At 32.8% G+C, this 17,889-nt stretch overlaps 1 protein-coding gene across 1 annotated transcript in view; it reads right to left on the minus strand.

Moving 5' to 3' along the window:
• LOC127730769 (WD repeat-containing protein 46-like) overlaps nt 1-16,105 on the minus strand; it is a 31,934-nt gene extending 15,829 nt beyond the window's left edge. The window contains exons 1-6 of the mRNA XM_052239315.1: nt 16,010-16,105; nt 12,040-12,216; nt 10,721-10,798; nt 9,477-9,589; nt 8,031-8,118; nt 485-651 (exon numbers count right to left, since the gene is read on the minus strand). Of these exons, the coding sequence (XP_052095275.1) occupies nt 485-651; nt 8,031-8,118; nt 9,477-9,589; nt 10,721-10,798; nt 12,040-12,216; nt 16,010-16,030 (644 nt within the window). The 5' untranslated portion in view covers nt 16,031-16,105. The remainder of the gene's footprint in view (nt 1-484; nt 652-8,030; nt 8,119-9,476; nt 9,590-10,720; nt 10,799-12,039; nt 12,217-16,009) is intronic.
• Between the last annotated feature and the right edge of the window lie 1,784 nt (nt 16,106-17,889).

Genomic DNA, 17,889 nt, shown 5'->3' on the forward strand with positions numbered 1-17,889 from the left:
GTATTTGATTTATCTCCCTTACACTGCTTTAAATTATGTTTTGTACTAAAGTATTTGTCCATTAACCAGGACAACCTTGTTTTTCCCCCTTTTTTGCCCCTAATTCCTAAACGGTTTGAACCATAACCCCCCAAAGCAAATCCTAACCATCCCTTTGTGGTATGGAAACTTGTAGTATAATTTCAGAGAGATCCATACACTGTTCCACAGTTATTGGCTGGAAACTAGAAAATGCTTATTTTTGGCCCCTTTTTGGCCCCTAATTCCTTAACTGTTGGTACCATAACCCCTAAAATCAATCCCCACCTTCCTTTTGTGGTATTGAACCTTATGGTAAAATTTCAAAGAGATCCATTCACTTAAACTAAAGTTAGAGTGCGAAAACAAATGTGTCTTCGGACGACGACGACGCCAACGTCATACCAATATACGACCGCAAAATTTTTTTGCGGTCGTATAAAAATACCTGAATTTAGATCCTTACTTTATATCTTGAACAGTTTCCATAACATTCATTTCACAGAGAAGTTTTTTTGTCTGCCAATCAATAGCTGCCACATGACCTTTGGCTCCTCCCATGAGCAGGAAACGTCCATTTCTTGTATAATGGATTTTATAGGGTCCAAAATCAGTTAAGGTGAGTTCAAAATACTGCAAAATAAAAGTTTTCAGTCATAACATTTGTTGTCATTGTAATTATTAAGTATTTAAGTATTTAGAACAGAACATAAGCAAATAAAAGTTTTAGGTTATAGTAGTATTACTAGTACTGGTAGTACAAAGATATTAGTTTACTTAAGAAAGAATACAAATGGTCCAAGGACACAGTTATCGTCCTTTGGTTTTCGTTGTCTACGAATATAGTCCCTAGTGTGAACAGTGTATAACTTGCATTTTTTTTTATACACTTTCCCAATTTATTTCTTGATATTTTATGCATGAAATATTAAGTAAGGGGATGAAATTACATGTTAAAAAAATGTGGGTGCTGAATCTTTATGTTAAGTAGTGATTGGGTCCAGTTAAAAAAGGTCAAAAATTAGAATGTCGGAAGCTGTCAAACTGAATTTTAGCCCCCCTTAACACAGAATTGTCAATATTTTGAGTTAGAGCTGGTAGAAGTTTCTATAATTTTGATATTATTTGTATCAATAGTAGTACACTACACTGTAAAAATCTTTTTGAGATAGAGCAGGTGCGATTTTTTTAATTTGAATTTATTGTCTAAAAGAAATGCACTACGAAATAACTGTGTTCTCGGGCCTAAGAGATGAATTCCGTAAATGTAGATTCTGTACTTTGGCAACTTCCCTGAATGGTTTTCTGGTTTCAATTTGTCAAACTCTATAAAAGTAAAGGATTTACATCTTTGTATGACAGAAATTCTGTTAAAATGTCCCATTTTGGCATTATACGGCTAAAATAAGCATTTTAAAGCAGTTTCCATTTTATGCCTAAGAGCCATGCTGACTTTCTATCTGACAGCTTTTTATGTTCCTGATATTTGTGTTTCTATGCTTAAATCAAATTTAACAAAAAATGATTGTAACAGGATGCTGATACGAAGTCTCCCAAACAAAGCTCCCATAATTCGTAATTCCCAGGGTCGCCTGACATTGGACAAAGTCCAGTGAAAATTGGTTTAGTCCAGTAAAGTTATATGCATTAGTGATGCCTAGGGACTAACCCTGTATATCATTCAAATCATCTTGGCATGACAAACCAGAATATATATGGTTTAGGGGTGGGGATCTCGACCATTTACAAGATACTAGGACATTGGGGGTGGGGGAACCCCTGGGGACTGACCCTATACGTCATTCAAATGTTTGAGACATGACAAACAGGAATATATATGGTTTAGGGGTGGGGATCTCGACCATTTACAAGATATTAGAACTTTCTTAAATGGGAGGGGGTAGGGGTGACCCCTGGGGACTAACCCTGCATTTCATTTGATGTGCTTTATCATGACAAACCAGAATATACATGGTTTAGGGGTGGGGATCTCTACCATTTACAAGATATTAGAACTTTCTTAAATAGCAGGGGTAGGGGGTGACCCCTGGGGACTAACCCTGTATATCATTCAAACCATCTTAGCATGACAAACCAGAATATATATGGTTTAGGGATGGGGATCTCAACCACTTACAAGATATTAGAACTTTCTTAAATGGGAGGGGGTGGGGGTGACCCCTGGGGACTAACCCTGTATTTCATTTGATGTGCTTTATCATGACAAACCAGAATATACATGGTTTAGGGGTGGGGATCTCGATAATTTACAAGATATTAGAACTTTCTGAAATAGCAGGGGTAGGGGTTGACCCCTGGAGACTAACCCTGTATATCATTCAAACCATCTTAGCATGACAAACCAGAATATATATGGTTTAGGGATGGGGATCTCAACCACTTACAAGATATTAGAACTTTCTTAAATGGGAGGGGGTGGGGGTGACCCCTGGGGACTAACCCTGTATTTCATTTGATGTGCTTTATCATGACAAACCAGAATATACATGGTTTAGGGGTGGGGATCTCGATAATTTACAAGATATTAGAACTTTCTGAAATAGCAGGGGTAGGGGTTGACCCCTGGAGACTAACCCTGTATATCATTCAAACCATCTTAGCATGACAAACCAGAATATATATGGTTTAGGGGTGGGGATCTCGACCACTTACAAGATATTAGAACTTTCTTAAATGGGAGGGGGTGGGGGTGACCCCTGGGGACTAACCCTGTATTTTATTTGATGTGCTTTATCATGACAAACCAGAATATATATGGTTTAGGGGTGGGGATCTCGACCATTTACAAGATATTAGAACTTTCTTAAATGGGAGGGGGTGGGGGTTACCCCTGGGGACTTACCCTGTATTTCATGTAATGTGCTTTATTATTTAGAACATTTTTAATTAAAAAGATTGTGTCTATCACAAACGGTTTTCAATTAATAATCATTTGAAAATTTTAAAAAATAAAATCCCATAGGGTTCTGTGTAAAACCCTCCTTTCTTTTTGCCCTTCAAAGTACCCCTTTATAAACCCCATTGCAAAAACAAAACCCTGATTGCACCACTAGACATGTTAGTCTAACATATTGTGAAACCCTAAGTTAATCTGACAAGCGGTTTTGGAGAACGGGTGCGGACAAGTTCAAATTTAAAAGCGGCAGAAGAGGAAGAAGAAGAAGAAGAAGAAGAAGAATAATAATATTAAGAACTGAGCAAAAACAATAAGTCTTCCCAAACTTCGTTTGGGAGACTTAATTAACCATCTGTGAACTCGGAATCTAGAGAAAAGTAGATTATCACAGAAAAAATGTGCAGAATATTTGTATTTATGTCCCTGGATAAACGGCCTGTTTGATGTATGTGAAATGTGAAGAGCTTTGTATATAAAATCTGTAGTCCGTCACAAATATTTCACTAAATCTGTAAAGAAAACACTTTACAATGATCAGTACACCCTATTCATTTCATATGCTACCATAATTTTCTTCTTTAGGATAGTACCGGTAAGTGGTTCAAATATATGCCAAATGAGACTAAAACTACATGCAAGTTTTCCATTGAAAAGTGAAAAACTGTCATCAGACCATACTGTCTGCAAAAAAAAGTTGAATTCAAGAGTCCTTTTGCAATTAGACTTCTTGTATCATGACATCTTAGCATAGAAATGAGCAAAAAGTAACAAATTTCAATTCCTTATAGCCTCTGTGTGCATTTTTATATGTAAATATGGGCTACGGCCTAAATCGACTCTAAATAATTCTCAGTCTTACATCGCCTAAGACCATTTTATACTCATGCGGTATGCTTTTTGTAACTTTTCTTTACATTTAAAGTACATTTAATATATATGGACGAATAATGTATGGTAAAAAACCTTCAAAAACTTCAAATTGGTTGAAAAAAATGCATGTTTATGTAAGGCTTCCCTTAATTCGAAAATCTCTATTTTCAGGCACAGGCTCATATAAATTTGACTTTTGAATAACTGTAATAAATCTGATAAATCAAATGAGTGTTCCGTTGCTTTTAATACTTATTAAATTAAATTCAAGAGTATTAAAAAAGCAAATTTTTGCAATATTTAAATTTTTTAGGCCAAAATCTTGACAGTTGAAAATATTTGATTTAAAAGTCAAAAATAAACATCCAAATTTCAATATTAAAATGGCCCTAGTTTCTATAATATATATCCTATGGCCATGAAACTTGGCCAACTATCTTAAAATTGCCTAAGCTTAGGTCATGAAAAGTTTTATTAAAATTGGTCAAGTCTTTCTATCCTATTAGGTCCAAGGACACAGTTATCGTCCTTTGGTTTTCGTTGTCTATGAATATAGTCCCTAGTGTGAACGGTGTATAACTTGCATTTTTTTTATACACTTTCCCAATTTATTTCTTGATATTTTATGCATGAAATATTAAGTAAGGGGATGAAATTACATGTTAAAAAAAATTGGGTGCTGAATCTTTATGTTAAGTAGTGATTGGGTCCAGTTAAAAAAGGTCAAAAATTAGAATGTCGGAAGCTGTCAAACTGAATTTTAGCCCTCCTTAACACAGAATTGTCAATATTTTGAGTTAGAGCTGGTAGAAGTTTCTATAATTTTGATATTATTTGTATCAATAGTAGTACACTACACTGTAAAAATCTTTTTGAGATAGAGCAGGTGCGATTTTTTTAATTTGAATTTATTGTCTAAAAGAAATGCACTACGAAATAACTGTGTTCTCGGGCCAAATAGCCATGAGTACTGCATATATTTTTTAAAGATTTTTTATAACAAACATCTTATTTCTTTTTATAACAATGTGTAGCATTTGATTTGGATTTGTACACCAGGGCTTCCAAAATTTCCTGACGACAGCAGGACATTTTTCAAAGAAATATTTTGACGGTCAATGATCAGCTGGATACTTAAATGTAACTGAGAGGATGCATAAATTGATATATGTGTCTAAATAATTAGTAGTGTTATATGCAATAAAATTATTTATAACTGTTTTGTTTTCTTCATTCTAAAAATAAATAAAAAATTATCCTTGGTATTGTGTCATTTTTCTGTGTATCGTAATACAGTAACCATCATTGCATCAATCAGCTTCAGTACCTGACTGTTCTCATTTTTTTGTTTCTGTTTATATAATATATCTTCTCTCTGTGAGTACTTAACACTTTGTAAATTAAGGGTATCTTATTTGAAACTGTTGATGTTGGCTTTAATTGCAGTACAACTTGATCATCAATACACGTGATACTTTTCTTTTTGTGTATTGATTACCTGACTACGTGACTTTTACAACTGATGCGGTATTTATAGATAACATTGAGGAGGCCAAATGAAGGATATTGTTTTAAACCGTGTAAAATCTACTGAACAGTAATAACATTTTTCTTTGTACAATTTCCCAACCTGATTTAGAAAATAAGAAGAATAAATAAAAACATACTCAGTTGATAAATAATTTAAACTAATTTTCAGTTCACCAGCTTTGAGGTATGATAAGTACAAAATTAAATTTTTTTGCGTAGCCAGATCAGTTGACTCGTCGATCATAATTCCCACGGCGGGACTTAACTTTACGTCGGACATCACCTCTTTCTCTATAATATCGGAAATTGTCTGAGTAAATTCGGAGCAGGCATTGTTCTCTTGATGTAATTTAGAAGTGATCACGGCACCATTTAACTTAGTTAAATCATTTATTGACTGAAATTTGTCCATTGGTAAGTTTTCTTTAGCAATAAAGTAAGCATTACGGAACAAGGTTCACATTGCGTTGTCAGTCTTTTCATGAACTTTCTCAAATACTGATACAATTGGATTACTTTTGGGAGCTGTCTCTAATTTAAGAGCTTGAATGTGGTCATTGCTATTAGCATGCTCTACAACGGCTGACTTTCGAAAAAGTTATTTTTAAGTTTATGTTTTTGACAAATGTCACAAAACATGGCATTTAGCATACTGTCAAATCTTAACCATAAAAACAGTTGTAACCATTTATGAATAAAGCTTCTAGCATTTTAAGCAGATTTCGAATTTTGATCGGAATCGTCACGTTTACGTTTGCCCATGATGGCAGATTTGTAAAGTTCAATTTGAGACAAAGTCTTTATAACAGTCGGAGATTGTCATGATTGGATATTCTTCTTTATGATTTCAATTATAAAAACAGTTTTTAATATGAAAACAAGAATAGAGAACGCCCCCCTTATTTATTGGACAACTCAGCTATTCTCGGTGTTTTTCCTATATATTTCAATAAATTTTCCCCTTTAGAGTACCCCAGTATTTAGCACGATGTACAGTGTTAAATAAAATAATATATATCATACTTATTCATTTATAAATATCCTTATTTAAAGAATAACTTTTAAATATCAGGATACTTTTTTAAACTGAATGCTCATTTAAAATAATATCTATAAAGCGTAATTAAATAGGATGTTGTTCCATACACGCTTACATGTTTGACCTCGTTTACCTGATCACCTTTATGTACTACAGTGTTATGCATCATTAATTCTATTGATAAAGACAGGCTAAGGACACCTCATCAAAGGTTACAAACCTGTAATCAGTGAATGATTTATGGCTTCAATATAACTTATTGAAGGGATAATTGTTTGACAGCTTGTTGTTATTTAAATAAAAGAAAACGTGTTTTTTCTACTTTTTATTGATGTACACAAGCTAAAGACCAAGCGGTACATTTATGTACCCAGAGGATTAGACTAACTGAGACACTTCAAAGTATCTAAAATATGCTGCATCTGTTTTATTAAACCCAATTATGACCGAAATATCTTTGTGAAATAGATTGCCACAATTATAAACTAAAATGCTCAAACGGACATGCCCAAAGCCGCAAACGGACATTTTTATCGATCGATAGTTGGTAAAAATTGAAATGACCGTTTTATGAAAATGCCTTGAATAACAAAAAGTGGCAAACCAATTCTATTTGACCGTTTGAGGCTGAGAGCAGCCGGACTTTTTATGAAAGTTTCGGTCAAGTCCGGATTATATGACCGTTTTGGAAGCCCTGTTGTACACCATACATGCCATACCAAAAATGACTAACCTAGTCACCATGAATATTTACCTCCATATACATTTCCCCATATCTCAGGATTTCAAGAAGACCAATCTTACCTTGGAAGTACTATTTATTTCAACAGCTTTAACATCCTTCTTTGGGAGCACTAATTATATCAACAACTTTAACATCTTACCTTGGAAGTATTATTTATATCAACAGTTTTAACATCTTACCTTGGAAGCACTATTTATATCAACAGCTTTAACATCTTACCTTGAAGCATTATTTATATCAACAGCTATATACAACATCTTACCTTGGAAGCACTATTTATATCAACAGCTATATATAACATCTTACCTTGGAAGTACTATTTATATCAACAGCTATATATAACATCTTACCTTGGAAGTACTATTTATATCAACAGCTTTAACATCTTTCCTTGGAAGCACTATTTATATCAACAACTTTAACATTTTACCTTGGAAGTACTATTTATATCAACAGCTTTAACATCTTGTCTCTGAAGCACTATTCATATCAACAGCTTTAACATCTTATCTTGGAAGCATTATTTATATCAACAGCTTTAACATCCTTCTTTGGGAGCACTATTTATATCAACAACTTTAACATCTTACCTTGGAAGCACTATTTATATAAACAGCTTTAACATCTTATCTTGGAAGCACTATTTATATCAACAGCTTTGACATCTTACCTTTTAAGTTCTATTTATATCAACAGCTTTAACATCTTACCTTGGAAGCACTATTTACATCAACAACTTTAACATCTTATCTTGGAAGCACTATTTATTATCAACAGCTTTAACATCTTATCTTGGAAGCACTATTTATATCAACAGCTTTAACATCTTATCTTGGAAGCACTATTCATATCAACAGCTTTAACATCTTACATTGGAAGCATTATTTATATCAACAGCTTTAACATCTTACCTTGGAAGCACTATTTATATCAACAGCTTTAACAATATCATGTTGAGAGATGTAAGTTGTTTCTTCATCTGATTCTGCATCAATAAATCTGTAATACAATTTTTCATATTAAGATTTTTTTAAACATTATCATAAGACATTTAATATCTAAATCATCTCACATAACATCCCTTTGTTCATCCCAATGCCTGCCCAAATGCATAGACAATATAGAAAATGACATGCTATTAATCTATATTTTCATCAAATTTTTTTTACAACAAATATAATTATTTTTGCAATCCACAATTTCATTTCCAAATAAACTTTTACTAACATACTGGCACAATATATTTCATAGTACATTATGATTATATATGATTGCATTCCACTTCCCAAAGAGATAAGTTGTTTTAAGCAATAATACATCACAATATTTGAAGATATTTTTACCAAGATATTTCCAGCATATCACAAATAAGGAGGTAATTGTTTAGTGAATTAGAACATATCTCTCTTCATATTTAATAGGAGTAACTCTACTTAAGGAAATGCTAAAATCTTAGGTTCCAAAGAGAGATCTAAACATGGTTACATAGAATATATATGACTTAAAGATGGGAATCTTTATAGATTTGAGATACAATGTATTAACTATTTATGGTATAAAGAAGGGGTGCACTTGAAAGGTATGGTTATTGAAATAAATAAAATATGCTGTAGGGTTGGATAATTGACCAGTTTATGAGACATTTATCAGTTTTTTATATGAGGGAGATGGTGGTCTTACCCCTGGAGAAAAACCCTAAGGTGCATTAGATAGGTGTTGCCATGACAAGCAACGATATGTATGGTATTGGGACGGAGAAGAAAATGAACCCCAAAAATTAATATGTTGATCTTGTCTTGCTGATAATATTTGCTATTTAAACATGTTAATTAAAGTGTCATAAACATTACTTCTGAAGAGTTATGTTTGAATTCAGACTTAAATAATAACTAACACACATACAATTTTCAGGCTAAAAATGGTATATTGATTTACTGATTATAGCATTTCATTATACCAAAAAGTCCAAGGAAATCTTATAGCTATAGTTATTGGCATCATTTTTATACAATGAAAAATAAGTATAAAAGGGTCTGAAATATAATTGTAATATTATTCTAAGGAGAACAAATTCTTGACACTATTGACTGGCAGATACTCTGAGAGGATTTTGGAATTATTTCAACCTTTGTTTATCAGAAAACAAATACTGAGGTATAATAAATACAATGTATTTATATCAAATTGTTTCCTTCATGTTATATACTATATTCTGTAGCTTTCTTTTTTTCCATACTATATCTTATGCATAACTGTATCATACACCTCTAGCTGGAGGTTTCCTGCATGTCATATTCAATATATATATACTTTCTATTTTCATCCAATTTATATACAGTACTACCGGTAATATCTACCCTGAGGTTTCCTGCAGAAGAAGTTCTGATCTGGCAGCTTGTTTGGCAGCAAGTTCTAATTTTTTTTCTTTCTGTTCAAACACTGTCTTGTGAAAATAAGTCCTGGCATGAGTCTGCAATACAAAAATTATACCAAGCAATATAAGTTAACTGTTAAGTTCTTTTAAGAACATTTTCTGGATGCTGATCTAATGATCATAGTGACTGATATGTGAACTGGGATGTTAAAGTGGAAAATGTAAGCAACAGTGACATTCTTTTTTCTGGATATTAACCATATGTTCAGGATACACTATATATATACACTAGTTAACACATTTTCACTTTGAATAAGATATACAGATATGAAGTTGGGTACAAAAATTCAGCCTAGGTTTACTTGGATGCAAACCTTAACCAATTACACTTAACCATGAAATATGACTCACATTAATTTCTCCATACAGCATACAGTAGAAATAACTTAGATGTGCAGACAAACAAGATTTGATGGTTATAAAGCAGTTTTGGAGATATGGCTGTTGAACTGGATGCACACATGGATTCTAAGATTAGTTCTTCCTACACTTAGTTTAGCATTAAAAATGAAATTACAGGATTGAACGAAGATTTTATAATTTTAAAATGAATGACTTCCCATATATTGTCTGAAAAGCTTTGTGCTGTCACAATTTCTTTTCATACAAAATTTTCACAATCTTCATAATATTCTTATATTTATAGTCATGATAGTAAATATGACAAAAAAAAAGCACTTGTGAGCACTGAGAAGTAAGCTTGCTTTCATTTTGCATTGTCCATAATTTTAGGTAGAGCACTATTTTTTCAACTTATGTAATTTTTATGTAAGGTAAGGTAAAGCAGCTTGAAAAATAGATGTCAACTCAGTGACAGTACGGTTTAGATTCAATTGATTGCACTCAACAACTAGCCCTGAAAACTCAGGTCAACAATTACTCCCCAAAAACTCAGTGCAACAATTACCTCCGAAAAAACTCAGTGCAACAATTAGTCCCCAAAAACTTGTCATATCTGGATAGAATAATAAGGATAAATAATCAACCATTCTGATTTTGATATATTGACTTGTTGCTTACCATGTATTGATAGTAGTGCTAAATATGGTACTGGATAACCAGATAACACATTAGGAATGAAAATAACAGCACAACATGGCTTTTGTTGTAGCTTTTTGAAAAAACACAGATTATATCACTGAACTCTACAATTATAAAAATATTTACCGCTTCCATATCACTTCCTCTTTTGTATTTCTTTATTTTTTCTTTTGAAACAGGAGCATCTCCTTGAAATTTATCAACCTTGAGAAAATACAAAGATATCAAGTCAGAAAAGTTATACAATGTAATGTATTCCTAATGTTAGCCCTGTCAGTAGTCTTTATGTAAATCTATTTACAGATTGTCTAGACTATGTGCCATTCATAGAATTTCAGCATGCATTTAGGGGTAAGCAATGTAAATCAACAGTTTAGAGCTTGATATAAGGAGTAAACCATTGTTGTATGGTTAGAGCTATAAGGTGTCAGCACATGTTCATTTTAGTCAAGATATACCTCTATAAGGCCAAAAATAAAATTTTGATTGTTTGATGTTGCCTACCTACACACCTAAAAAGCAGCCTACCAGAAAAAGTTTATGACACAAATATGCATGAAGTCTAATTTTTTTTTAAAAAGATTTTTTCCTGCTCTAACATTGTTTTCTTGTCTAAAACATGTAACTTATGTTCCAACTGGTAGATCATTGCGATTTAGTTGAATAAACTACAGGTAGTAATAGTAAAGTCACAAAATGATACCCCAAACTATCTGAATTCTTTTTTTTTTAATCTATAATCTACTGAAGTAAAATGTAGATGTGAATTCCCTACATTATTTAGGAGAAATCTTCTGTGTTTGGCAAATATCCTTTGAAGTATCTGTGATAAATATATCTCCTTCCAGACATTTATACATTGTAGTTCTGATTTTGATAAGATTTTGTACACATTTAGATATGAATGTCTATTGTGAACTGAATTTGTGACCCTGAACTTCATGATAAAAATTTCATCAAGACTTTACCTTATTTGTGAAACACCCTTTAATGGACTGGTGGTGGTTGGCAAACTGACAATAAGAAACATGAATATTATCCCAATCATTCAAAGATTAAGACATGTCTTTGTTAATTGTGATATTGTGTTTAGTAGAACTAAGTCTGTGACCATACACACATTTTCAACCTACAATGTAATACGCATATTAAATCATGTTTTTTGCAGGCCACAGCACAGTATTTATTGTCCAATATTTGTTCTTGATTCTTTATTCCATACATGTATAGGCAGCCTAGCTTTCATTATCAAAGGACACATACATGTATAACACCAGAGTGTTAAAATCAGACATATTTCTGGAAAATCAGTATAAAAGTCCCCAAAAAGAGAATTAGATATCAGAGCAATGTTGAACTAACAAAGTGATGGCTTTATCTTACATGACACAGTCCCATTGGGACAGTGGAGCTAAATTGTTCTTTAAAATGCAAGCTTAACCTACTTTTCTAAGCCTCTTCACTGCCCTTTCATCATTTTTCTTTCTTGTCTTCCCATCCTGTCTCTTTCTCCAATGTCCACTCTTGAATTTCTTCAAACTTTTGTCATCAATATTATAAACTTCCTCTTGTGGTTGAAAGTATCGTGATGTTTTTTTGTTTTTTGTTTTCTCTTTATTGATCTGTAATAAATGGTCATAACAATCTTAGAAATGATAAGTCTTTTCGACTCTGAAATATTATTCAATGACAGTATCATATACATGTACATACATCTTATCTCAAATACACACAAAATGCTGATACATTAATTTATAACGAGTCCATGCATTGTAAATTGTATCTTTTGAATTTTTTGTTATTTGGATATATGTTGTAGGATGTTATGAATCAAATACAAGAATTAGAGTCAAATTAGGGAACATGAATTTAACAGCTAACGTCCCTTTAAGTTAGTTGTGCGTTTGAAAGTACGTCAAGTGAGTTTTAATTTTTGACCTATGCAGCCTGGTCATTTCTTCCGTAACTACTTAAAGGAAACCAAATGCATGCATGGATTTGTTTAATTTATAAAGGTCTTGATTCCATGTTGTTTTGTAAAAATTTGCATCACCCAAATGAATGCACAAATGTATGCTTGAAAATTGTCAAGGAAAAACCAGTTTGCTTAAACTGTTTCAGTAATTATATCTTAAGTCACAATATAGTTGAGGATATTGTAGTAAGAAACAGCATTTGCCATAATATTTAATAGAATAGAAATTCCACTTTGAATGAAGATAAACCCATACAAAAACCTGGCAATTGAGAGGTACTTTACTACAGAAACAGAAGGGTGTCACTTTACATTCTGCCTTTGAGACAGTACATGTACATATGCAGAAACTCTATCAAAAACTGCTGTAGCACCCTTTTGGTGTCATAATGAAAGTTTTATGACTAACATTCTACTCGCACAAAACTTGTTTAATATTTCTAGAAAGCTGGTAGAAAAACTACAAATCACACGAAATGGTCCAGTAAGTATGCAAATCTCAGAGTTTGGCGGAGAAGAGGACAAGGTATTCAACCTGGAGAAAGCTACTCTATCAATTGAGGCCATAGACAAAGAAAGAATTTCAATGAAAGTATTTATGGTTCCAAATATTGACACACAGATACATAAAAAGATCGGCAAAAGAACTTATTATTACTAGTTTTGACCATGCAAGTGGTAAATTTGGGTAACAATGAGAAATACTGGTCAATTGTAATTTTGATAGGACATTACTACAAAAATAAGTTCTTACCTGGTCAATTAATGTGTAAATGGTCATATTGTCACAGGACAGAAAGTCACTTAATTGCTAGGACCAAAGGTTACAATCTATGAGTAAACAAGTGTTTGAACATACATTGTATAAGCAAATAAAGGAAAATCCTTGATATAATGCTTTTTTATATGATTAATTTATTGGTACATGTACATGCACAGTGAGTTTATGAAATTATTCAAAGGCATGTTGAAATGAAGATTTATATGTATAAAATATTAATCATCCAAAGGATATACTTTTTGGTAGCATCAAGTCAATCACTGAAGTTATTAGTCTATGAGGACAAAATTATCTCAAAACTGAATTTTGACTTTTTGTCATGTGACTCTCTGTCCTACAGTTAAATAAAAAAATCTGACAGCTTGATTTCTTATCAATAATTCCATCACAATACATTCTTTAACAATTACTTTTATTAAAAAAAAGTTGTTATATATATAATGGTTAAATTAATAAAAATACAAAAATGGTCTTAAATATTTTGTACCAATATCATGAATATAATTTATTCCATTCATTTTGCTTTAAAATGATTCAAGAAAAATTGTTGCTAGATAGAAAAACATTCTTTCTCCTCTGACAATTCTAATTTTTGAAGAAAAAATATATATTATTTGCCCACTATTCTTTTCCAATAGTAGGAGTAAAAAAATCTCGAAAATTAATTTGGTGTGGCCTAAAGATCAAAATTCTAAAAATAATATGTTATTCAGTTGGACAGTACTTTTTTCATTCATGTTTTATCCGTAGGCAATGAACAATAAGCTACATGTATGGTTCATGTTTGAATTTAAACTATATGTACTGAGAAGGCACTTCTGAAATTTTTTTTCATGCATCAATACAACATTTTCCTACATTGTACTTAGGCCAAATAAGAAAAGGTGTGGGTTACCCTACCAACCCTAGTTTAAACCCCACGACCCTAGAACTTTTTTTCCATTTCTGAAAAATAAATATTGAACAATCCCATTTTGTAGAATGTGAATTTCAATATGTAGTTAGATTCACAGACTTCTGTCATCTGAATTTCCATTAGAGGTATCCACTACGGCTAAAAATGCAACAAAATTAACTAAAAATGTAACATATCTGTTTATTTTTTGCAACCAAACATGGAAAATTGTGAACTTCTGGTAGGGATGTGTATAAGACCAGAATCGGACTCGGTAAACACACAATTTTTATACGGATTTTGACAATAATAAAAAAAAAAATATTGCAGACATTAGTCATACATCATGTACCAACCCTATTTTATTTCAGGATGTAACTGGAACCACATATATATCTTTATTTCTATTTGGCCTTATCCATTATATTTCACATTTAAAAAGTAAAACAATACAAGGTCAGTCCAAATAACAAATCTGATTAAAATCAGATCATTCATTCTACTACAGTATATATTTTTCATGGCGTATAATAAGTTGAGGTTTACAGTGTGCTAATTGTTTTTCGTCCAGAATGTGTCTATATATTTAACAATATTTTTTACCATCAAACTTTGATGTGGCAAAAAAAAGCATGTGTGTTTACTGTACCTTCACCTTCTCCCATTTTAGATTCTGTGTTCAGAACGATTTTTTGATTTTGTCGCCCAACAATATTTGCAAGGACAATCCCCACCCCAACACAAAGAGAGTGCTAGGACACCACCAGGCTCCTCTGCAGGAACAGACAAACCAAAGAGATATCAGCAGATTGATAACCAGGTCAAAGTCAGGGGCAACTTTGATTTACTGAGGGCCCAAAGTATTATGTTCTGTATCCTCCTCCTTTAGTAGGAGCACCACCATAGGTTATGGTGTAAAGGAGGACATTTAACACACTGTATCGGTACAGTTTTAATGTGAGCATTTGCCTACCCAGTTTCCCAGTCTGGCCGTGACGGATCTTACTACCAGAAAGTTAACCTTCCCCAAAAACAATAAGTACAATGCAATAAAACATACGAACACACCCACTCACCTAATTCGCTCATCCTCAAAAATAAAAAAAAAAAAAAAGTATAAACACAATATTATACAAAATAAAGGATAAGGTCACCCCAGATGCCGCACAAATGCCAAGGCAACAAATAGGAAACCGGTGAGGACATACTTGGATTCCAAACCGATACCGCTAAATGCCCAGCTGTTTTCCTGGTAGAGGAAAGCCAAAATTCCTACATGTATGATAAAGGATCTCAGAAAGAAACTACCAATCCATTAGGGGAACAGCTAAAACCCTCAGACATCAAATAGATTGGTCTGATAGTATAGTTTCCCAAATTGAAACTTCTAATGGATCCAATCTGATCCCAAAGTACCATCTTGTTTAAACTCCGATCTGGGTACCAAAGGCAGAGATGTGTGTGTGTGTGAGGGTGAAAATCATGAACGGAAATAATTTTCCGGCGCCCCGAGTGAGAATCGAACCCGGTACCTTCAGTACTGCAACCATCGGTCTGAATCACTTGACCACGAACCCTCAGACAATATCGATAAAATTTGCAGAAAACCGATTCGTACAAAAACTACAAATTTATTATGACAAATTATAAGAGTCAATATGTTATATGTTCCCCATAAAAAAATCTCCATAGAGACAAATCTTCCTATTTGAATCCTCGGAAGTTAAGTGTTTTTATCATTTGGGTAAACCCCACCAATATTACCTTTTCTGGTATTTTTTCCATTCTTTCGCTTTTTTCAATTTGTTCACGATTTGTTTACAATTTCCATGTGGTACTTCCTTTACTGTGCGCATGTCATGCCGGAAATTTGAATAAAACGCGAACTTTTGCAAACTCGTACCTTTGCAAACTCGTACCCGATTATTCATTACTGATTTCTGTTATTTCTCAGTTTCCTTTTACTACAAAGTGAGACTGAACCATTTTTATTTTGATCGTTGTCTTGCCATAGCTGTGTACATTTTACTGTTTAAAATATGGAACTTTTTTTGGAGACCAAACTATACCCAATTTTTGACATTTTTCCCTATTAGGGACTGGTAATTTTCTTTCATGGGGGGGGGGGGGTGAGAGGAAACATAGAAATTTCTCTTATTTTTTTAAGTCCCCACCTTGAGGAAGGAAAATAATTCAAGTCCCCTTCCAAAGACATGGAAATTTAACACCCCTTAACATTTCTCAATACTTTTATTCCGCTTTATAACAAAAATACATGCATATAATTTCTTTTTATATTATCATATAGTTCAATAAAACATTGCATCAGTTGTGGAACTAGAGCTTAAAGTGTGGGAAGTTGTTTGTGACTTCAGGGAACCTTATTTGGATATGTATAAACTTGAATAAAAAGATGTGGTATGATTGCCAATGAGACAGATATCCAACAGAGTTAAAATGAAGTGGTAGTAAGCAATCATAGCCCACCGTACGACCATCAACATAGTTAAGATGAAGTGGTAGTAAGCAATTATAGCCCACCGTACGACCATCAACATAGTTAAGATGAAGTAGTAGTAAGCAATCATAGCCCACCGTACGACCATCAACAATGAGAAAACTCATACTGTAGAGTCGGCTATAAAAGAGCCGACATGACAAATGTTGAACAATTCAAACGAGAAAACTAATGGCCTAATTTATAACAAAACTATCTACAAAAAAACAAATAGTAATACATGTATGACAGACCTGAATCAAAGACAACCACTGTACAACGAGGGTGGTAAAGGGGGGTGCTTGCACGGACAAAACGTGAAATAAGACATAATTTCACGTTGAACGTGAAATAATTTCTGTCATGAACGTTGCACGAAAAATAAAGACTTTGATGAGAACCTTTTGTGACTGAGTCACTGTCTTCTTGTATATATAAACACTCTGTTTTACTTGATATTCCCGATTTAGCATACACATTTCTAATATAAATGATTTAAGGCTTTTAAAAAAGTATATAACGATCTTCTTAACTTTTAAAAGGCAAATATCCCGCAGACACGAAAGTGTATTCTTGATCTATTTCATTGTCTTTATTAACAAGAATAAACACGTTTTCATGTTATCAATGCCACCAGCAACCACGACTCGTGGTTATAAGTATCAGAAATAGGAAGTTTGAACTGACAGATGATGGAAAGTGCAAACACGTTAAAGCTCATCATTGTTAAGATGTCGATCCTATTTAAAGTCATTCTTTACCAAAAAATTCAAAGAATCGGTGATGAGGAAGCATGTATCTAGGAGATCCGAAAAGTGTTCACAAGTTAAAAACATCAGATTTGAACTTAATATGAAGTCATTATGTAAAGTTGTTTCTTTAAAAAAATCTAACGGAAATATTTGTTGGATTGACGAACAGAAACACAAGTTGATTGTAATATATCCCTAATCCTACAGCTTTCCCTAGAAATTCATACCATGCAGGTCTCATTAGTCCTTGTATTTTTTTTATGTATTCTAACATTACAATCATGAACTAGAGACATATATGGCAATACAGCAATCCATCAACATATTCATACCAGAGGACTATAGTAGCATATGGTACAACGATTTTGAACTTATCGCAAACTGAATCAAATCGA

Source organism: Mytilus californianus, unplaced genomic scaffold, assembly GCF_021869535.1.
Source record: "Mytilus californianus isolate M0D057914Y unplaced genomic scaffold, xbMytCali1.0.p SCAF_2, whole genome shotgun sequence".
Lineage (NCBI taxonomy): Eukaryota > Metazoa > Mollusca > Bivalvia > Mytilida > Mytilidae > Mytilus > Mytilus californianus.